Source organism: Varroa destructor, unplaced genomic scaffold (assembly GCF_002443255.2).
Source record: "Varroa destructor unplaced genomic scaffold, Vdes_3.0 BEIS01000002.1, whole genome shotgun sequence".
Classification (NCBI taxonomy): domain Eukaryota; kingdom Metazoa; phylum Arthropoda; class Arachnida; order Mesostigmata; family Varroidae; genus Varroa; species Varroa destructor.
In genome coordinates, this window is record NW_019211455.1 from 49,066,527 (window position 1) to 49,090,164 (window position 23,638).

General features: G+C 37.2%; 1 protein-coding gene and 1 long non-coding RNA gene across 2 annotated transcripts; one reads left to right on the plus strand and one right to left on the minus strand.

The window, feature by feature from the left end:
* Nucleotides 1–7,496: 7,496 nt before the first annotated feature.
* On the minus strand, nucleotides 7,497–8,888 carry LOC111244365 (uncharacterized). The gene is made up of 2 exons (XR_002670865.2): nucleotides 7,995–8,888; nucleotides 7,497–7,846 (listed from the first exon to the last, which is right to left on the minus strand). It is a non-coding gene; the product is annotated as an uncharacterized LOC111244365 (long non-coding RNA).
* Nucleotides 8,889–9,035: 147 nt separating this feature from the next.
* Nucleotides 9,036–20,300, plus strand: LOC111244364 (angiotensin-converting enzyme-like). Its single transcript, XM_022791394.2, has 6 exons — nucleotides 9,036–9,162; nucleotides 13,722–13,892; nucleotides 14,266–14,694; nucleotides 14,978–15,164; nucleotides 17,385–18,018; nucleotides 18,252–20,300. Exons 1-6 carry the CDS (start codon nucleotides 9,073–9,075, stop codon nucleotides 18,667–18,669), a joined length of 1,929 nt encoding a protein of 642 aa, XP_022647129.1. The 5' UTR covers nucleotides 9,036–9,072; the 3' UTR covers nucleotides 18,670–20,300.
* The last annotated feature ends 3,338 nt before the right edge of the window (nucleotides 20,301–23,638 follow it).

Below are 23,638 nucleotides of genomic sequence, written 5' to 3' on the forward strand. Positions count from 1 at the left end.
ACATCTGATTCTTGGTTGGCTTTAGAGATAAAGTGCATCACACTATTCGGCTCTAGTGTGGAATAATCGTACGATGCATACATACGACTTAAAACAAACCACTAAAATGTACGTAAGTACCAAACGGCGTGCGATAAAGCCTTTTAAGGATTACCTAATTTTGTCCATGGGCCAATGCTGTACAGCTATATCATGACCTGTCATGAGGACTTGTATTGAGAGAGAGATAAAGAAAATATACTTCTGCCTTAAATACCTTCATTATAATACAAAGACGTTTAATATGTACACCGCTATCTCATGACTGTATCACACAGTCGGTTACTACTACCCTACATCATATGAATAAAGGATTTTAACACGCTGTGAACACGTCACTGAGTGACCACAATAAGCAGTGGAGTTATATCAGTTAAGATCTTTCGGACAACCCATAAACCATTGCATTGAAAAAATAATTACTTCAGCTATCAAGAGCAATCAAATCGGCAAAAAATATTGTGCCACTAGCTCAAGAAATTTTAATGCAGGCAAGGAATGAATAACTTCTGACAAAGAATTCCATGTTTTTTTTATCAGCAAAATGTACACATATACACCCATAAACGACACACTGAATAAAAATACGCAATTTACATATATATATATATATATATATATATATATATATACTTTTGATGTCATTAATAAGTGTCCGACAATTTCTTGCCCATGAAAATGATATGACTTGTGTCGGATTCGATTTTTGATGCACGACACGCCTGCGATGGCTCGTTGATTCATCTTAGAAAACGGATTTCATTATTTTAGAATTTTTAAAGAGTACGTCTCATAAAAATACTTGATAATAAAAGAAGAATTGTTTGGACGCACGTAGTAGAAAAGTTCACACAGAATATATCCTACGAGATGCTCGATCTGTTAATGTTTGAATAGCTTCACGATTTTTACGTTTGCGGTGACGTCTGATTTTCAAATAAAAAAATTAATAAAAAAGGCCTAAACAAAATAATATGAACATTGTAACTAACTATCTGGTCCTGGGCTGCTAAAACTGTGTAAGTAAACTGTTTCTTTTATATGAACTGTAATGCGCTAGTACATCATTTTGTGAAAGAAATTTGTCTTACACCGGTATGTCATTAGCTTGGAAAATAACTGATTTTGGTGAAAGCACTGCTTCGATTGAGAAGATGAAGATACGTACAAGAGACTGTTCATTTGCACTACCAGTAAATGAATTAGAAGAGCAATAATTACTACAACTTAGAGAAAATGTATTTTTATCTTTCATAGTAAATTTTTCAGCTTAAAAAGCTGAATTACCCATAAACTCTGTATTATGACCCGCTACTTATTGGCATCTGTCTCAAGTTCTCTTTTGTCTCGTATCGCCTAAATACCAATGAGGCTAGCATAATGCAAAAATAAATTGCAATTACAAATTATTGTGGCATGCTCTCCATATAATCAGGTATCTTGTCGAAATTTAGAGAATGATCACTTATTTGAAGAGGCTATTTAGTGATACTGTATCAAAATATTATATTTGCTTTGAAGTGAAGAATTTGCCTGCAACTTGTAGGGCTTTGAATACATTAGCTACTACATTTATAAAAAGAATAAACATTGTAGGAATAAGCCAAATAATCTCGTTGGGTAAAGACTAGCCTAATGGACTTGGATCTTTGCATCTAGATCTACAGAAGATCAAGGGTAGTTCAATAACCGACGTTCTCTTTATATCCCTACGAGGACTAAAGTTGAAAATTGAGCGGCCACGGCAGTCAGACAGCTCGTCCCGAAGCTAATTAGATGACTCCAGATCTCAGATTTAAATAGCAATATACAGTACCAATGTAATCTACTGCATCGGTTAGCTTTAAAACATTTACGCTGTTCTATTGGCAGCTCGGGTACTTTTAGGAACGCCTATACATTTGTAGATATTAATACTACCCTTACTTTCTAAAGAATTATGTATAGTTAGGATATTTCACTATGATCATTCATTTTCGACCTCGATCTGTAGGTTTATATGTAAGGCGATTAGCTACAGCTGCTCAGGTAGCATCCCTCATGTATAGTGTTATAATTATATACGAACAGAGTATAAAATCTCTCAAAAAATTTCAATGGTTGTAGAAAGCATAAAAACTAATGCTTCGAGTTTTACATGCGGTGCTACCACTAAAAGTTGCTTTAAACAGTTGGTTTCCAGCACGAGTGGACTGCTCGTAGAAGACCTAACACTAAGACTGCCGTTTCCAATTTAACTGTTTTGGCTGTAAAAAGCCATGGACATAATTTTTGAGACTTAAATATTTTTGGAAGAATTCGAGAAGTAGCCTTTTTAGCTAGACTGTTCCGTGATCTCATATCAAGTTCCTGAAATGATTAAATTAGAACTAATTATAATACCTACTTAATATTAAAAAAAAAACAAACAAAATAAACAAAAATTTTAGTGAAAATTAGAAATCTAAGTTTTTATTATTTTTTTATATATTTGTTATATTCTTATTTGTTTTGTAACTTAATTATAGGTTATAATCTGCGGAGTACCGAAATGGTCGCCTTTAAGAAATAGAACACCCGGATTGGATATAAAATTTTGTAATATGGTAACAAATTGTTTCCAACGAGATATGATCCTTAATCATTAGCAAGCAATAGATTGAAAAAAACGTATCAGTAATAACAAAATGGAAAAATCTATGCGTAGGGCTAGTATTAATCCATCCACGGGTCATCGACAATCCATCACCTATTTTGTGGTTTTCTTATCGAGTACTGCCGATTTTTTATATGCTAAAATGCTTTGTTCCAAATCGAGCGAATAGAATTATGCATTTTTATGTTGGATCTTATCGAGCTCATTGAGGAAACAAGATTTTTTTTGCTTTCACTCGTGGCTTTATAACGCCCAAAAGATTTTAGCGCACTTGATTCGCGTGGCTAATTGAACGCAAGCCACCGTTTACTTCCGTTAATAAAATTTGATAAAAAGTCCTAAATCCAACCGAATGCATGCCTGCTCTTATTTATGTACATCTAGAAACTTGATGAATATATGTTCATCGACATATATTTGCCGGAGATTTAGCTTCGTCTAGTAAATCGGTTCAAACTCACTGTGCGAATGCAGAGCAATCAAAAGTGATAGAGCACAATTAAAACAATACTTTTAAATGTTACGTTACTCGCAACTTATGGCATCATCATGGATCGACAATGATCCGATTGTCCTGTTCGACCTCTTTATCATCTTATTAATGTTATCTTAACAATGCCACAAGCTCACTAACTATACCTACAGAATGACAATTCGAAAGTGTACGTTGAATGCGTATCTAAAATGCCATTGCCTTCTTAAGCGAAAAGCATCGATGCTCACTTCGAAGAATCACAGGAGTCTTAACTACATAATGCATAAAATATCTAGTCTCGCAGAATTATTTACTTGTAATTACTAACCCATAATTTATTTGAGAAAATTTGCTTACTAAGCATCACCTATGAAGTTCTGAACGAGTGTAACCGCAGCTAAGTTACAGATCACTTCGTTTGGAAAAAAAGCCGCGGCTTTTTAAACAAAGCGTCAAACACGTTCGTTGACTTTTGGTTTTCTATCAGCTGGTCGCATCTATTCGTACGAGAAGCGCATTCCCGTTACATGGGTGCCCTAAATAAATGAGAAGCTTATTGTCATTATTTTAACAAATGCATATATAAATGGTGAATAGAGGTAAACCTGTGCAAGAGAATTGCGCATGTGAGCGGACTAGCGGTTAACGACGACCGCTAGGATTTAAGGCCACAAATAAGGTGACTTGAAGGCGATTATAAAGCTAAACATACCTAATGAACAACGTAATTTGAATACTTTATTCGACAAGCGCTCCACATTATGGCACAGTACTGTTTGTTTTAGTTCGAGGTGCCATCGTCACTCACCGGGCCATACATACAGAAATACGGACTGACATGATGATCCTGTGGTACTACCTTGTATTTTGCGGAAATGTAAAATTATTTCCTATAATTAATAATTTTTATTAGCTCTGCAAAATAGTTTTGAAAGCTTCATTATGACCGCAGACATGCAACTTCTACCGATGTTCTGTAGTGACCAAAATCATATTGATCGGAAATTGTATTGAAATAAGCCGAGATCACCGGTGTAGAATATTACGTATGCGTTCCAATCCGCTGTAAATCTCTTAAACGTTTCCTAATAAAACCCTATTAATTGACTAGTTATGGTAGCGTACATGGAATGCATGACGCTGTTGCTGGAATACCTTCAACTGACTATATTGATCCAGATTTCATCTAGATTACGTGTCATTGCGTACATCCGTGAATCAGACTTCTTCTATTAAGATCGAGTCAGAATTCCTCTAGCATTTCAAAGTACGTGGCTGTAGACTGTAAATGATAATATCAAGATAAAAATGGGAATGCAGGTTCGGCAATAAACGACAATCCACCTCAGTAGAACCTGATCGGCAGGTTTTTGGGAAGCAAAGCTTGTGATTCACGTACGCGCGATGACGGCAACTTCTCACTGAACAACCGTAACCATGAGTCATCATGTTTCTTGCATGTCATCATGTAGAATGACAACTTCGGAAATTATGTTCCGCTTAAAATCGATAGATACTTTCAGGCTCAATGTAACCTTCAATGTCTCGCATGACAGCTAGTAATTTAAATTAGTAGAAAGGAAAAAAATGAAAGCAGATATAAACACATCCGGATTTACCTGAATATTGATACCTAGAAACGGGTGTCCCATAGCTCTGACAGAAAAAACTGTGGTAGAGGTGTTTGCCTAGCCCAGAGCTTCTCAGATTTCTTGACTTGTTTTGTCTGTTGTTCAGTTCCTAGCTGTAGGAGTAGACAACCGTGAATGCGAGACATACATTGGTGTAACCACATACTGTTTGCTTGGCCCGTACATAGCGCAAGGCGTAAACGCTGCAACATCGTTCAGCTCTCACACGGCCAATAGGCATTGGCCAAACTAGCTTGAATAAATGTTATGTCCTCGGCTGACTCTCAGCCTGGAATGCCTCATAGCTTTCAGTTCTGAAGTCTTTTTGATATGACTATGAAAGCCATAAAGTAGGCGCACATCACCTCGTAGCCACGCAGCTTCCATATATCCCTTCGACGTCGTTGGCATATAATAACATTTTTTGTTCCATAGGAAACATCTTTCCCGCTAAAGCCAGGCCGTTAACTTTCAAATGTCTTAATCCTCGCTATATAGAGAAATTAGCTGTCCTATCTTGACTTAACTGACCCCGCTGTCGTCGGGCCTTTACCATTGAAATAACGAAGACAAAAACTACCCAGTCCACTTACAAGCAGCGATGCTCGTGAGTGTGTGGTCTGTGCATACTGTAATAGTATGTTCTTTTCGACAGGGTTGGTGTACAGAGTAACAAACGGATGTCGGATTTTTAATAGTATCTATAGTGAACGACTGGCGCTATTATAAGGTGGGAAGAGCACAAATGCTATGCTTTAGATTAACGATAAAAAACCATAGCTTTGAATAGCGTAGGGTAAACTATAATATATAGTACATCATACTAGTACTCGTATTGTTAAAGAATAGTAAGCAGATAATGATTAACAAAATATGTTGTACATTTTAAGGCGATGACGATGCGAAGTTAAGTAATTGGCTACACATAATAGTGCATGATGCAGAGTTCGACATAGATACTCATTAGCACGATTTGATGTAATGGTCAGTGTTAAAAAACAACTGTAACCAGTATACTGCAGTAATCATTTGTAGTAAATTTTTCGGGCAATGGTGACTGTAGTTAACTTCATGAAGCTCTGAGAATTTTACGACGCATAATCTTTATAAAAATAAATTGTGAGTACAATATCACATCTAGCGGGCACTACAGTAAAATTATGCAGTACGCTGGTTTAGTTTAAATATAACCACTGCCTTCTAAATTCAATAAAGACAATTTTGAATTGAATCGTTTGTGTAAAATAATACATTCCACAAATATAGAAATGAGTGCCTTCATTCAATCTCTAATCACCGTATCCAAAGGAAACATGACATCGCGACTCGGTAGATATATAAAAGCAACCTTTGAATATAATTGCATGAAAAGGGAATAATATGTATGGTTGCGTCTCCTTTTCCATACATACACAGTTAATTTTTTAATGCGCATAAATTGAAAGGTAATAGATAAATACATGACATACACGACTACATGCAACCCATACAAGAACTATACGTTATAACATCAGTGCTGGGTTTGATACACTTAATCATCGGTGCTCTGTTTCGCTTTCTTCACTTAGTGCTATATACCTATACTTATAATAACAGTCTCTATTTTATTTCCTTTTAATTAATCATTACACCATATCTGATTGTTTGAGAAAGCAGGCGTTCAGTGTTAAAGCTTAGATTCACTATGTGTGCTCTTTTTTTTCTCTAGTTGATAGAATTATGCATAATTCTATCATCTAGTGAGAAAAAAGTTACTACAAACTATATTTGTACGTAAATTGTATTTAATGAACTTTTTAGAGCACCTTTAGTGTATTAAGCAGTGGAAAAGACTGGATGAGTTAACGGACAAGTTACCGTAATTGAACATATTGTAACACCATTATATTGTAATAGATACAACTAATAAGCACAAGTTGCACAACCTTTCTGCATATAAATTATTATCGTTTTTTTCTATATATACATATACATATATATGTATGTATATATATATATATATATATATATATACACTGTATTTTTTCTCAAAGTATACTCATATATCGAATATACTTATAAGAATTATAATGCAGCGGTTGCTTACTGTAATCTAGTGTCTGCTCCGCCTTTATATAATATTGTATACAATAAGCAGCTGTTATGGAAACGGTATTTGCTGGATTTTCGCAACGTGCCCAAGTGCTGAAGCTATAACATACGCTCGCTGAAAGGCCCCTACGGATGAAAACATGGAATCTAAATCTATTCCGAATAGCATATATTCTTTACTTGAATATCTCTTTAATCGAAAACCATGCCTAAATCGACAGGTGTGTGTAATTTTGGTTTTTAAAGTATACAGCTTAGCTTAAAGTGAGGATTTAAGTTAAGCAGTATTAGCAAGGGGAGCACCTAATACGCACCAAGGAAAGCTAGGAACACAACCGAAAACGAAAGGTTAAACATTTTTAGAAGCATTTCTTGACACTGCAACGAAATTTCAGATTAAAGTCCATGCAGCTAGCCGTGGAGAATTCTGCATCCACATGTTGTTTGCAGACGGACGTCTTTGAGAAGGAACGCGGAAACACCGGAGCTTCCATAATCTTGACCTGGTAGTTGTTGACAGTGTGCGGTTCTTTTATATTTCCCTACTGGCATAAACCAGGACTCCCTAATCTCGTAGCGTAAAATAGTACCTAAAGGCCAAAAACCTTACAAAAATATAGACTGGTTCAAAAGGTTAAACAAGTAATAAATTTATTCAATCTCAGTTAAGCATGTTACAAGTACAAGGTAACATTTTTTTCTCGTAGCATCAGTTGTTTACCCCCTATTTCTTAAGGCTCTGCTCGAACATTATTATTATTATTTAGAACAAGGTTATTCCAATTAGTTGCCATCTAGTCTAATTAGTAAATTTAGTATAAATCACATATGTGCACATTTGCTGTAGGTAGGACAATCAGAAACTAACTAATCAGAAACTAAGGGGTTAACAGACTGTGCAAGAATTGTTTTTGCCTTGAACTGACGGCCATGGACGAAAATAGCGAGTCATGGCTAACATTGGGTAGTACAAACCTAGAAAACAAAATGGGCGAAATATAAAGATGTTTATAACGGCTGTAAACACTCTGGGTACTATTCGGGTGCAATCAAGAGATGATTAAAGTTTAATTCGGTTTCCAACTCGCTCAAAAGAAAAGTTAAAGTATTTTAGAGTTGTTACCCAGTTGTTTCGATGTCTGCCAGCTCCTCTCGAAGGCCTGTTGTTCAATCGTTATGCATGTGTGTTTTGATGAAGCCGCTGAGATCTAAGGAAGATGTATGGCACCATGTCGATATTCTAGGGATAGAATATAGCCAAAAATCGTTCTGTGCCCTCGCATAGCAAAATGGGCAAAAGTAAAATTTCGTCATGTTAATTGGTTATATGAGCTTGAAGATGTCCTATGTGTCTGTAGCTGTAGAAATAGCAATAGGTGATTACTCCATAAATATGAGGGATCCAGCCAAAAAAAATTACGAATAAAAGTTGAAATACATATGGCTTCGGGCAGTTGGAAATGGTAGATTATGGTAGCCGTGATACTTTTCAAACATTGACTCGTTTTCCATATGAAACAATTTTACTGAGAAAGCTAACCATGAAATTATTACGTTCCAATAGGGATAATCTAAATCAAATATACTTGCCAGTTGTCTATTTTACATAGTCGACTCGTTTTGACTTGAAGTGATCGGTTAATAGTATAATTCAAGCTAAAAACGCTTGAAAACGCGCAGGTTGTATTTTTAACATAAAAATCAAATTTCTGCGTCAATGTAAAACCTAAATATCGTTCTCCTAAGACGTTGCAGGAAGTTCAAAAGTGAGTGGTAGTATCTAATCAAAGTAACGTTTACATTTTGGGTAGGTACTTGGTTCCTGAAAATATTTTGAATCTTCGAAAATGAATTATGAAACTAAGTCAGTAATCGCTAAATATGATTCCTGCCGACTCTTTGTTGGGCAGGATTAGACTAGGAAAGCTGACAAATGGTTGGAATGGGAGCTACAAAAACCTAATGCTTACCAATTCCCATATATCAAACAGAAAGTATATCTGACCAACTGCACCAGAAGTTGCTTCAGAACTATCGAATTCATTGCTGAGCTTCTCGCTCATGGCTTCGTGGTGATGTCTAGATAGCACGTTTTTGTGGGGCGAGGCGAACACCGTGTGCCCTCTCCAGATAGCGGTGCTATAAGGGAGTAACATTGACCGAACTGTGTCAGTCGCTGGTTGACTCCTGGTGCGTCCAAAATGCAGGCCACTATTTTAGTGTGTTGCTACGTTGTCTGCATCGGCTGCACAGTCGGTGCTCTAGTCGGAGAATCACAAAAAACACAAGACGTGAGTGTTTACGAAACTGAGTTCAATCTTCCTCCTTCGTCGTTATTTAAGTAATGAGAAGAAAAGGAAATCGCTTTATTTAAATTGTGTTACGAACCATATCTCCGTTACGAAATTATATTCATTTTAATGTACCTTTTGCCGCAGTGTAACGCCTGTCGAAAGGTACAGCTCCGTTCCGTGATGTAGAATCTGCGATGTAGTAATTAGTTGTAGTAGGTTGCTGTTGCATGAAAACAGGAGAAGAGAAAAACAGCAAAGACCATTGAAGTGCGAATATCTGCGCACACTCTTGAAAGCCGATCTATTTTTGTGCAAAATATGTATATGTATTCATGAATGAGCCATGGAAGTGGTTGACTTCAGACTGGTAAGCAGCCCATCCGGTTAAACGGCTCAAGCATGCGAATTCTGAAATTTGACTAGCTTTTTTTGTACTATTAATTGCAAGAGAAAGCCAACCGTGACAGCCGTTGTGTAACCCGAGAAAATGCTGCAAGTTTATACAGTGGTTTCACGTCATACTCGTGCTTCCCTGGTCTTTTCCATCGTTAGCTCTTATCGTCGATCGCCTTACTTGCCCGCGTGTACACGTGTCCCTAAATCCACAGCTGTACTCTTTTTTACTTGCCGGTTCGCTTTTGTTTATATCAACTAAAGATGTTACTAGGTACAAGAACGTATTCAAATAAACTGTTCGTATTCTCATACTATAAATTGCTTGAAGTCCGTTTTGATGCGACATGAGATAATGTATAAGACAAAAAGTATATATTTAGTACAAAATTCAGTCGCAACTAATGATACAGCAAAGAAAGTAACAAAAGTATGTTCGTTGCACACAAGCCGCTGAAAAGTCACCAGAAGCTTTACTTTTGTTCCAAGCGTTGTTGGCCGCTGTGGACCCGTTTCGGTCAATCCGCTTCGACATTTTGAGACCCTCACGTTTCATTTGAAATTTTTATGTTCGAAAATTTTATAGAAATCGAGGTGACGTATGTAGGCATTTAATGGTATAGTTATAATGCAAGCGATGCGCAGAGCATTTTCTTTGTAGTTATCAAATAACAATGGGGATGGGCGTGGCCACATGGCCATGAAAATAAAGGAGACAAGCGTATTTCGAAACATATATTGGATGTGTTTACGGATTGTCTTCTTCGGGTAGTGCCGATCGTAGAACATTAGTCAGTCACTGTGTAGACCTCTGTCTTGTCCGATGTGTATAGCAAAACTGCACATGCTTAGTACGCCTGCAACGTTGGGCTAGCAGAATCACTGAAAAGCTTACTATTTTGTATTACTACCTGTCTTCAATAATATATATGATATTCTATGTCTGTCTCGGGATATTTATATATATTTGCGGCCAGGAAGCTTTTAGAAGGCAAGTGAATGAAAAATACATCTGGCAAACTGCCGGTTGGATAGTTGACAAGACTCTGATGAAGATGAGAATGATGATCTTCGATCTTTCTTTGAATTGAAATATATCACGCTAACTTAAGATATGCAAAGAATACTGTCAAACGAGCTAAGCGGGGCCCGGCGTGACTAGCTGAAATCGCTGGCGTGGGGTTTCATCAGTGGCATATTTTGTCACCCATCGCAGTATGTATAATCACTTTAGAAATACGATACTATATATTTACATTTAGTAACAGGCATTTGTATAGCCAAATATCACGACTCTGCTGTTATTTGGTAACTTTTATGAGTTAACCCTAACACCATGCGATATAGAACAAAACCGATTCTCTTCTCATAATGTACTTTGTAGTTAGGTACGTTAGTTTATCTTGGGACACAGCAAGCAGTTTCGTTGCGCATTTCAGTCAACAACTTCGGCAACAATCTCGGCAACAGCAGCTAGCAACCAATACAATTAACATCAGAATATGAAAATCTATTTAAATTAATTCTAAGAAGAAAAAGTTTGGTCAAACGTAAGCGAACAGTAATTCTGCAACGCAGCTATAATCAACTCTGAAATATCTGTGACAAAACAAAGTGTTTTAATAGGTATATTTCTGAACCATTATTCTGAACGAGAGCTATAGTGTGAGCTGGAATTGAGGTTTAGAAATGGGTTTAGATCCTTTATAAATCGCAGTTCGACTTCGGACATCACAACGTTCATCCATGAGGAAAATGCTTTAATAGATTTGTCATGTTTTTTAATCGTTTTATATATATGGCTCCGTGTCTCGACATATATACAGCTGAAGGTAAACGTATCACTATTAAACAGTAATATAAATTTCCTTAAATGCAGTTTAATTTATTTGTCGCGTATTTTCGAAAATTCCCATTTTTTAAAGGCACATGCAGAATCCAGTACCCCAGAATGATCGACAATTACTTAATCTTTGAGGCATCTCTGGGCTATTCAGATTCGCAGAATGCGAAGATTCGCAATTCTGACAACAGAAGCTCCAACGTATTATTAACAGTCTTTGGCTTTGTAGTTATTCATACGCATTTGTTTGTGACGACCAAAACATACCAAGAAAATGATTTCGCATAATTTTCTTTGTGTATGGTATTTCTTATGTAATATTGAGTAATATTTTTCTATAGCGATATTACAATGCTTTTGGAAATGAAACCACTTTGTAGTACAGGAAAATTGCTATTTCATCTTCCAGTGGAGTCTAAGTCATTAGCCACTATAGCAGTGGGGAGTAGAATTGGCCAAGTCTCACGGCAGCGGAATAAATGTTTTATTATAACCTTCTTCGTTATTCATACCTTGAACATCTATACTATTTATCCATATTACGTAGTGCAACTCGTAGGACCGGTAAAGTCAAACTTAAGGTTTCGTTATTTGATTTTTCCACAATAACGTTTTTTGTTTACTTTTTTTAAGGAAATAATTTAACCAAATAGACACGATTCTGTATCTAAGGGACACTGATCCGTCACCGTTAGTCTAAGAGCAGTAACAAATACCAAGAACGTAACAATGCATATTAAATCTCGCAGTGCGAAAAACTAACAGCTCACAAAACCTCGCCTAAAGCAAATGGATCACTCACAACACATCCGTACTTGCGTGGCGTTACAGCAACGGGAAATCACTATCGCAAAGTTTAAAAACTTTGATTTACAAAACACTGCTTACATTCGTTGTCCCTTTTACGTCATTAATTTTTGCCAAAGATCGAAAGTTATAATGTTTTGAGCTGAGTCGAAGATTCGCATGGCAATTTTGCTTTAAAACATTGGAAGCCTATGTATGCTGATGCAGTTCGGATTTAAGAATAGAAGTACTCTAAAGTGATACTCGCATGACTATAAAGACTATTTGGCGATTCTAGGTAGCCGTGTTGCTTTCCGCCAGGAACGGTTGAGAATGGATATCAGAAAGACGGATTAAGGTGTCCTGAAGTAGTTTCTTTAACTGCTTAGGTTAGTCACGTGTGGCGATTATTAATCATGCCTATGATACTCTTGTAAAAAGTACATTTAAAAGCGATTGACTGCTATTTATACAGTTGCTCAGAACCGATTTAAATATATATGTCGATGAAACTAAACGTGCACCCATCGATATATGAATACGGAAATTCTGTTTCGAGCGTTCAATTAATCGGTCGCGCTCAAACGTGGAGTCGAACGTTTATGTTTAGAAACATCAGTTAGTTACTCATTCTGTTGTTAGATGCAGCATCAGAAAGCACATCAAAAAGGCCGTACCAGCGTATGACGCCATGTCTTTGGAGTAGGCTCCAAACTTCATGAACAGGTAGATGGAGTTAGTTGTTATACACTTATACCGAAAACTTATGTCACCTTAAAAATACCTGGTATTAGCCTTGACTATTTGATCAGCATCTGCATTAGAATGGATTATTTCCAGTAGGTGTTTTGCATTGAACTTTGCGCCTTTTCAGTCGACGGGAAGATTTATTATAAGGACATCTTTCAGACGATGTTACGGTATGCCACGTGTAAGTTCATCTAGATACTTAAAAACTAAAGTACCCCAATGTTAAAAATTTCCTCGTATCTAGATAATCAAATTAGTATTAATGCCAAAAAAAAAATCAAAAGAATGTGTTGTATACAGAATATGTGCTGACTTCGATGGCTTAACCAAATCTCATTACATACACGCGCATATAAGCGAATTTCAGACAAATCCTTGATAGCCGATAATAGCGCATCCAGCGGAGGTGCACATAGTTTCTTGTTTATAGATATCTACTATATATGAATCTTTTGCGTTTTGCTAATTAGATGTAAGTACTTCATGTGTAAATGATGGGCGTTATTTATATCTACTCCTATCGAATAGAAGCCTATTAAAGAAGTGTTCATTTTTAACATGTTATAGTGCCTAACATACAACCAGCAGATTTCGCTATAAAAAAAATTCCCACAAAAGTTATATTGAGCAATTTCAGTTTCCATTAAGCATTAACTGAGTAACGTATATGGCTTAAATAATGCGCTGCTTAAACGTCATGTATAAATTACATCATGCACAATTAATTTTCTGCTTAAGCATAATGAACACTAACAGCATAAAATATACTATTTCGGAATATCAGGAATGCGACGGCAAAATAACTTTGAACGATGAAACGATCTCAACACAACAATTGGAGGCTCGTAAGTGGCTGAACTTGTACGAGACGGAGTATCTCCCGCTCTGCTTAGAAGCGACAGAAGCAGCCTGGGAACAAGCAAGCAACATTACTGACTACAACTCCATGAAAAATGTAGGTTCTGCCTTGTTCTGTTTATCGAGATAACTATAACTGAGCTTTTGTTCGACATGTTCCACGTCAAATGATTTACTTCAGGAATTATGCTAATACTTTTGACGAATGCATTTTTGGTGCCCCAGTACAGAGACGTAAACACCGCTTTTACCGTTTAGACTATGCGTATGTTGAAATAGCCTTGTAGCTTAGCTTTTTACACGTTAAAGTATTTTAATTTAATAGTTTTATAATAAAATTGTTAGATGGTACTTTAAAGATTATAAGTTTAGACGCACTTGTCGTGATATCGCTGCGTACTTACCATAAAGCAGTCCTTTTAGTTATATAGACGTATATTTTTTTATTGCGTGTATATCTTCACTTATAGGCCGAGGCATCACAAAAAATGGTTAAGTTTACCGGCAACAAGGGTCGCGAAGCCCAAAAATTTGCATGGAAGCAGTTTAAAGATCCGGAGTTGAAACGTATTTTCAAATCACTTAGTAATTTGGGCGTCGCCGCATTACCGCAAGAAAAAACTGCAGAGATGATAAGACTGAGGCAGGAGATGGAATCAAATCACGCGAAAACAAAGGTTTGCCCTTATCGAAAGCCAAATGAGCCGCCCGCTAGCCCAGAAGAATGTACTTTAGGGCTTGAGCCCGAAATAAAAGAAATCCTTGAGCAATCACAAGACTATGATGAGCTTCTTCATGTATGGTCACAGTTCCGTGACAAAGCAGGTAAACCTGTCAAGAACAAATGGTTGAAGGTTGCAAGCATACTAAACGAAGGTTCACGGGCCAACGGCAGGAAGGTACTGCTTTAACACTTCATTTATTAAAACTATAATAGACGTCCAGATTACTTTACACTTTTTTCAACATACTCATTGGAAAATAGGAGGCCTTTCTTGGCATTTGTCAAATTAATTAAGTAATTTAATTATCTAGAAATTTGAAAAATACCCTCAAAGATTTCTTGGTGATAACCTTAAGCCTAAAAAGATCTGCCAGAGTGACAAGCGTTAGCTGCTATGCGATATTCTAGAACTTCTGAACTGTTCTATAAAACTCATTCAACTTATTTTTGTGACTCAGGACTACACCGAGGATTTACTTGAGACGTATTACGAACAGTCGCCCAATTTTGAAAAAGACCTCGAGGATCTGTGGATTACGTTGAAACCGCTGTATCAACAACTGCATGCTTATGTTAGAAGTAAATTAATTATCATGTACCCTGGAAAAATTAAGGAAGATGGGCCTATTCCTGCTCATCTTGTCGGTAAGTTGACAATAACCCTCGGCTAAGTGTTAAAGATAAGTTATTAAGGCCCCACTCCGCAAAATTTGTTGTTTTAACTGCGAAGTTAAAAATAGTCCTTATATATTTATATATGAGTCCGTGCTTCAAAAAACTAGATTAGCACACAGTTCTATTTCAAGGATACGCGAGAGACATTTAGCAGTACTTTCTGTTATCGGAAACGCTTTAAATAATTTTCTGTGGAAGGCAATTAGCGAAAAAGCCCTTTATATCTGGTTTGAATAATGTCTAGTTATTTACATGATAGAAAAGTCACGAATAAAAAGACCTGCATGGATTCGAAGACAGATGTCGCAAAAAGTCTACTTTCGGGCCGTGAAACAGAGCGTACGACAGTGGCCTTCGTCTCCAAAATACTTCCAGGAGATTGAAGATGCTGACGTACAGAGGCGATTTATCTACCACCGTCCAAGCCTGTTCTGCCTTGGAAATCGAACTTCAAAGAAACAAGATTGCGCATGCCGTTTCGTCATGCGTGCATACCAACTGGATATACTATCGAACAGAAAACAGGTCTGAAAGATACCCCAGAGAAAAGTGAAGGGATTCTACCTACTGGAAAAAAAAACAAATTTTCGTCTAAACGGTAAACAGGTTCGATTTGAAAAATAGTGCAGGATACTTAAAAGTATATTGGGACAAATACTAAATGGTAGATTACATATGTGAAGAGCTTCAGCTAAAGCAGTAAAAAAAGCGGCTTTGAAAGGAAAGACATTCCTAAACATCCCCGGAACAACAGACGCGAGCTCCTAATGCCGGTTACGAAATTTATTGTTTCATTTGGGATCTTGGTGTGGATAAAGAAGGCATCAAGCACGAGATAGAGCAGGGAACTATGTGCCTCATAAAAGTTAAAGAATGACTGCCCTCCACACCACACAAGTCTGTCGTACAATTAGCACCTATATAGTACTGGTACTTGCTGAGACCCCACTCTGAGATCTAAAAATCAAAAAAGGAAAACGCATGTAAGACAAGCGGCACCTTTTTTGTGGCCTCCGGCCAAACGACGACCCAACCCGTACCTTGCTGATTTGTCCGGTATTTGAGGAAACCAGGAACGCAACAAGAAGGTGAAGCAAAAATTTTAGGTTGCAACGCGAGAAGCCGAATTCTACCAATGAGCCAATTGGAGGACAAATACCAATCTGTAGGCTTCATATGCAGCACCACGGATGACTGAAGAATTGAATCAGCAACTGGAATACAGGTGTGAAAGAGAAAGGACGCCTCGAACAGATAAGGAGAGTTCGATTTATCGTAGACGCTACAGCTACATATGGGACATAGTGCGTCAAAGTAGGTGTTGAATCCGGAGGATGACTCCGAAGTAATGAAGCCAATTTATCCTCTTTGGTTGGCCCGTAATTCTGCTCACAATGATCCGAACTTAAATAAGAGTTCTTGGTATAAATAAAACATTTTATTTTCAAATTTTAAGGGACGTTTGTCTCATTTTTTTGGTATGAATAAATGAAAAAATATTTACATATAGACACATAAGGAAGTGACTACTCAGAAGTTCTCTGAAATCAGACACGCCTTGTATATCATACTTTACATGTTCACTGAGGCGTCTTACAATTATTTTTATTGTAATTTTAATACTTATTGCGATCATAAACACCACTGATTTTATCACTTACACCAGTGTACCAATCCACTATGCTCATATTAACGGTCTTCTTGTCTCGCTCTTAACAATTTCATTCCACTCATCTTACTACAAGGAGTATTTTTTTCTTATTCCCCTTATTCCAATAATACGTTCTATCGTTTCTTCTTTCTTGTCGCCTGGCTTACTCATATTACTTCTATTTATGTTACATTTTGCTTCTACAATATTTGTATGCGGCAATCCAGCTTTACAGTCGGCGGAAAGACCAGATACCTTTGTGTTGAAATCCGTCACATATTTCTTTATTTGTACTAGCATTCCCATTATACACATATGTACTAAACTATATATGCGATAAAAAAGAAACGCAATTTAATAGCATTTTCATTTTCATTAATAGATGAATTTTGACTGCGTCTACATTTTAAAGACTCTCTAGAAGTAAATGAACTCTTACGTAGAAAATAAAGCCATGCTGCAGGTTGCAAACGCCTATAATGAAGTTCGACGGGTTGTAACAACTGGTGTAAACAAATACTATTTTATTACTTTTACAGGTCACATTCATGCGCAACACATCTCAATCAAAGGTTTGGAACCATTTAAGGGTCGACCCACAGTAGACGTAACCGACGCAATGGTAAGAAAAGGCATGAAACCGCGCGATTTGTTTAAATTGTCGGAAGAGTTTTTTAATTCGCTTGGCCTTAAACCTATGACAGACGAGTTCTGGAATCGTTCTCTTCTCGAAAAGCCCAGCGATGGCCGAGAACTGGTGTGCCATGCGAGTGCATGGGACGGTTGTGGTACAAACCTGGTTCGTATCAAGCAATGTACGCGAGTGAAAATGTCAGACCTAATAGTAGCACACCACGAGATGGGGCATATTGAGTATTATTTGCAATATCAAAAATTGCCATCATACTACCAATCAGGCGCGAATCCAGGCTTTCATGAGGCCGTAGGTGATACGTTGGCACTATCAGTGTCTACACCAAAACATTTGCAGGCTATAAACTTACTTGAAGAAAGCGAAATGACTGAAGAAGATACTCTTAACTACCTAATGAGCATTGCACTCGACAAGATAGCCATATTACCTTCGGCATATTTCTTCGATAATTGGAGATGGAACGTTTACCGAGGCAATTATGCAGCGGAGAGATTAAATGACGAATGGTGGAAACTACAGTAAGTATAATATATCTAGTTAATTTTTCAAAGTTCTCATATTTATCCATACTAATATCCATAAGCTATTTACCATTAATTATTTTTTAGTAAAGCGCGCTTTCGTAATCTACAAAACATGTTATAGCTATTTTTATCACATGTTTCAAACTTTGGTTGTAACACCTCTCAATAATTCTCATAATGGTCGAAGAATCAAGTAACTAATCAGCTTGATTAATTTACCTCTATAGGCTCGAGTATGCCGGTTACTGCCCGGCAGTTCGTCGCAGCAAGGATGATTTTGATCCCGCTTCGAAATATCACATTTCCTCTGGAACGCCATATATTCGATACTTTGTAGCCAATATTCTGCAGTTTCAGTTCTACGAAGCACTGTGTGACGCAGCAGGCCATCGCGGATTGTTGCACGAATGCGATTTTTATCGGTCGAAAGAGGCAGGTAAGCTGATGGGAGATATGCTTGCGCTCGGTTCGTCCAAGCCTTGGCCTGAGGCACTCAAAGCGATCACGAACGGAAAAACAGGTAAAATGGACGCTCGGCCCATTCTACGGTATTTCCAACCACTATATGACTGGCTTATCAAATATAACATGGGCAAACCTGTAGGTTGGACATCGCCCGATCCCAATATCTGTCCGAAGCCATGACTGCCCTCTGGCTACGGAAAGACAATTTTCAAAACGCACTCATGTCTCAAGACACGTTTGTGTAAGGTTGCAGGCTTAATAATGCAGTACATTTATCCTCAAAAAGCAGCAGATGTTGTTTGAGTTGTAAAATTAAATACACAGAGGCGCCGGTCGTGTACATAATTCATAATTTAAGTGGTCAACTAATAAAATAGTCAGTGTATAAAGCTAATTGGAGCTACACGGCACACGCGTAGGCAAAGATAAATGCTAAAGTAAATAAATAGTATTTTGATGAAATATTCATTATATAGATCTTTTAGATTATATATTATAAGTACATTTGGTCTCGAAGAGCTCAATTTTTCCGCGAATTTTATGGATTCCCAACTAAGTTAGATGTTTTAAAATCACTTCTGAGATCGTGCCAAAGCGCAAACAATGAAAATATCTAATTAGTTAAACCCAGTATGTGCAACCTGTTGTATAGTTTAAAATCAACAGCCTTGCATAGGTCAACAATCGATGGCCTTACAATACTGTCCTTTATTACCTGGAATAATATTACAGCGAGCAGCAGCTTTTAACTTGTTACATACTTTCTTAATTGCTAAAATGTTCCCTCTCAGATACGGTGGTCATACTTGGGAACTATATGACATCCTCCATATTATTATGGATGAAACATTGAAGCATTTATTGTACAACTATACGTACTTCATCAAAAGCGAACATTTTTATTTCGAATAAAAAAATGGTTCATTTGCTTGTGTATCTTAATTTTGATTTCATCATAAAATAATCATGTAAAGTATAATAAATAAAAATATTTTTGTCTTTTTGACTGAATTTCAAATCAATTCGGCATAGTTGTGGCTGAATCTCGGTTATGCAGAGACTAACCTCATTCTTTGAATTCCGTGTCATCATGGGTTCGTTGACATAAAATTTTAACTCGAAAAAATCTTGAAGAAAGAAGCGCAAAAACATAAATTGTACGATCCAAACAGTCAATTTCGTAGCCCAAACAAGATACTGCGCGACGAAGGAATGTCTCGATCTCTAAAGGCATTGTTTTAAGTGATGTGTGGCAAGCAGAACTATTCTCTTGAAACATATCTTTGAGATTCATATCAGGCACTCAAAGGACAAAAAACTAGAAAATCATGCCCCAATACCGCCTACCATTAATTGTTCATGTGTTTCTGGTAGCATGTTCGAAGAAAAACGGCTTAATAGCACTTCATAGCCAAAATTCAAACAGAGTGGCACGGTTAAGAGTAAATTTCCTTCAACGAAACACAGATGCGACAATTTTGCTTGTTTACAAAGCCATCGACATGGAAGTGGGTTTTATCACTGAAGATTCTTCGGTTGGAAAAATCACTCATTTACTTGTTGTTATTTTTGTTCAGTTACTAGCACTTTCTTCGCTTTGTGTGGCCTGTATATTGAGGTTTTGAGTTATTTGTATTTTGGAAGTATGAAGATGTAAATTTGCTTCGAGAACACGCTGCATAGTTCTTCTTACATGTTGCATTTTTGAGCACGATATCAAATGGATGTTCCTGAACTCGCTCCTACAATCTTGCAAACAGCCATGATATTTTTTGCTAAACAAGCCAATAAATCGACCCAGCCTGTTCGAATCTTTCGATTATTCTTTTTGCATTTGAAATACTTTATCTACCAAAAATTAAACGTAACTTTTAGGTCGTAGCAGTTAAGCTTTCACTCATATGAAATAATGTTGAACAATAGGAATGTGCTGTTGTGCCATAATGGCTCGACCGTCGAAGTATAGCAGAAGAACGGTGCTGTATCAGAATTATCCACTCTTGTATATACATATGCATGCTTTTATGCCAAATGATTCGCCCCAAGTGGTCCTAAATATGATCTTATGTTATATTTATTACCCACCTCCTTCCTCCCACCAAGTTATTGTACCTTCACTATAATTTCAGTACTAACGAACAAAAGAAACATGAGGTATTTTGAATATCTGAGAAATAGTAATACATAATTAATTTGCTTAGTTAGCTGTGAGGGTGATAAAATAACAGTCGAGCTACTATATTACGTAAGTACCTAACAAAGCTCTTTGGCGCATAATTGACGTCTATGAAAGAGTTTTTAAATTTAATACTATTCCGACATATTTGGAGCGAATATTAGTAAATCGTTAGTGCTGTATTAATAGGAAATGCTTTCAATTACTAATTTTTTTAATAATCGACCTACAGAAATATTTGCAATTTGCAAAGATTTTCCGTTGTTCGATGTAGAAATCGCCAGGTCGGCTTTGTCGAAACCGGCTAGCTGCAACTTCGAGCTGCTTCGAATATCCGTCGTCTGTACATGGCACCCACCTACGTATCAGTGGCATTAAACAGTTGCCCTCTTTATTATCGAGCTCGACGGTGGAAGATTTTGCCAGTTATATTCTTGCAGCTATAGAGCTCCCAGGGTGCTTCTCTCGGCAGCCAAACCATAACTGCTGTGTTTAACGCTCGCGTGGATAGATCTGACTGAAATTGCACATCAGCGCTCCCAAACAGATTGCGGATTGTGGCGCGGGATTATCAAACAAAGCTTGATACAGATATTTGAGAGACACGCCGGTAGTGCGGCTATTGATGTATTAGAGACAAATGCTACACCAGATCAATTTAGTTTCCTTGAATGGAATAAGCTATACGAACATATATGAACGGACATTTTTATTGACACAAATCACGTGGTGCCAGTAGCATTGTCCCTGACTGTTAGTGATCAAGTCGTGCAGCATCGTCTGGGGATCAGAAAGCATCCTAAAGAGCACATGGAAGTAGTCTAAGCACCTCATGCCATTTAGATAAAGGACTACGTGCATTACCTCGTCAAAGTTCTACAGTCATTTGTCCGATTCGCTACGCCCAGCAAACATATACTTCGGTTCGACAATTTCTGTTGCCTTGCACGAAGAGTCTACAACGCTTTTAAAGCAAATAAAACCTGCGGCTTGCTTTGATAGATATTTACAAGTAAACCTAGTGGTGCTTTGTACACTCACACATACAAATATTTAAATAGATATATATGCACGTACACTTATTTCTCTTTGACTTACTCGGAGCATTCATTGCATTAATTATTACCATAGAAAAGCTTATTAAATAGCTTTTGCAGCACTGTTAACATCCTTTTAAATCTATTTATTACTAATTCCTAATTCATGCTGCCGGAGGAAACAGATGGTCACTTATTATTTATAGGTAACCAAAAATAAAACTGGTCGGGCATTAGGTGTGGGCTGATGAGGTCATGCTTCTCGATGATGCAGTTGTAGAACGCATAGCATTACCTTGCAGAAGATCGGTGTTTGGCTAGGATGCTTTTTGATAAGGTGACGACAAGGGTAGAAAAAATAGGGAACCTCAAGCGGAAAGAGGGTATCGATATTAAGTAGCCTTTGACAAGGTCTGTCATTAATGATGCAAGGGTCAGCTGTCTGTCTCGGCAGCAATAACAAACTCTACGAGATGTTTCCGTATCTTCCTATTGAAGTATTTAACGGTAATTGTTCGGAGGCCACTGCGATTATCAATCGGTGACTTGAGATCCTTAAGATGCTTAAGATTGTATTGTATCTGTATAAATTCAGAATTAGTCCGTTCAGCTAGGCTATTATTCCTTCCGTTCCATCCCGGAAGAGTTAATCCTTCTAACATAACCTTAGTCGCAAAAGCCGTGCGCTTCACGATATCATCGTATGTCTTCTAGAAACCATCATGGTTAAGTTTTAATACAGGATCTTTGAGAAGAATATGGGATATATCCGACGTCGTAGTCTTACGAAGCACTATTAACCAATTCAGTCAATTTGAAAATAGACAACGTAGAGTAGGCGAAATCAGTTGAGTAAGAGATTGCAGCGTTCAAAGGTAGAATCATAATACAACAAGATTACGGGCAGCTAAGTTAGCGGACGTGGGTGAGGATGGGAAGCGGGTCGTGCGCCGGGACCTTAAAGTTAAAAATTCAAAGCTAAAAAAGTTAAAAGTCTATGCCAATAGGTATCGTATTGGCGTACTAGTGATAAGAGGTTGAGGAGCCTGAAAATTTGCGTCACAAGAACCTAGGATAAGTTCTGATGCTGAAAAGTTCAAAATTGATGGTGTAGATGTCAGGTCCGAACCAAACTAGCGCCTCGAATAGGAGTAGCGGCACGAGCCAGCGTTAGAATAGTTGTCTATAGATGAGCTGGAACAAGCATCATCACTAGTTGTGCTGTGGGCTGATTGGGAAGCGCTACGGTTGATATTTAATATTCCAAATCTTTTTGAGACTGGCTAGAATTACGGCATCAAAAGGTGATATTAAAAGCATTTAAGTCAACACTATTCCTCTGGAATTGCAATACGTTACTGAAATAATCTGTTGTTTCAGTAACAGAGGCACCACCCATATTATATTGTTATAAATCAAATTTTCACAATATAATGGCAATCTGACCTGAAATTTTCCAATGAAATAATGAAAAGTTTTAATACATATTCTACGAATATAGTGGCACATGGAGACATGTTGAATCCACAGCTTGTTATTAACCAATTTTTTTTAAGAACCCTAGAGTTGCTTTGTCATGAATTTAGATATTTGTTGTTGTTGACCCTACATGCATTTCTCTATGCACAAAGGTACTAGACTTATCATTGGTATAGCATCTGTACGATGTAAATTAAATAAGATTCCACATATACGTTAAACTTACGCTAACGTCATTTGCTGGATATCTAGCACATAATATCAATAGACAATCGCAGCTTCCTCGTTTTGTGCATGCTTACTCGCTATGCGAAACAGGATTTTTATATGAGCAACATTATTTGGCAAGGTGCTATCCCCAACTATTTGGGAGTGTACAGTTTTAAATCAGGTCCAGAGACAAAGTAGCATAAACAGCATAGATAGAAGTCTTACAAATAGGGTAATTCAACCTTCT

Coding starts and splice junctions, on each gene's coding strand:
- LOC111244364 (XM_022791394.2), top strand. CDS start 9,073: ATGCAGGCCACTATTTTAGTGTGTTGCTACGTTGTCTGCATCGGCTGC. Junction 15,165..17,384: donor TATTCCTGCTCATCTTGTCG/GTAAGTTGACAA, acceptor TTACTTTTACAG/GTCACATTCATGCGCAACAC. Junction 18,019..18,251: donor GACGAATGGTGGAAACTACA/GTAAGTATAATA, acceptor TTACCTCTATAG/GCTCGAGTATGCCGGTTACT.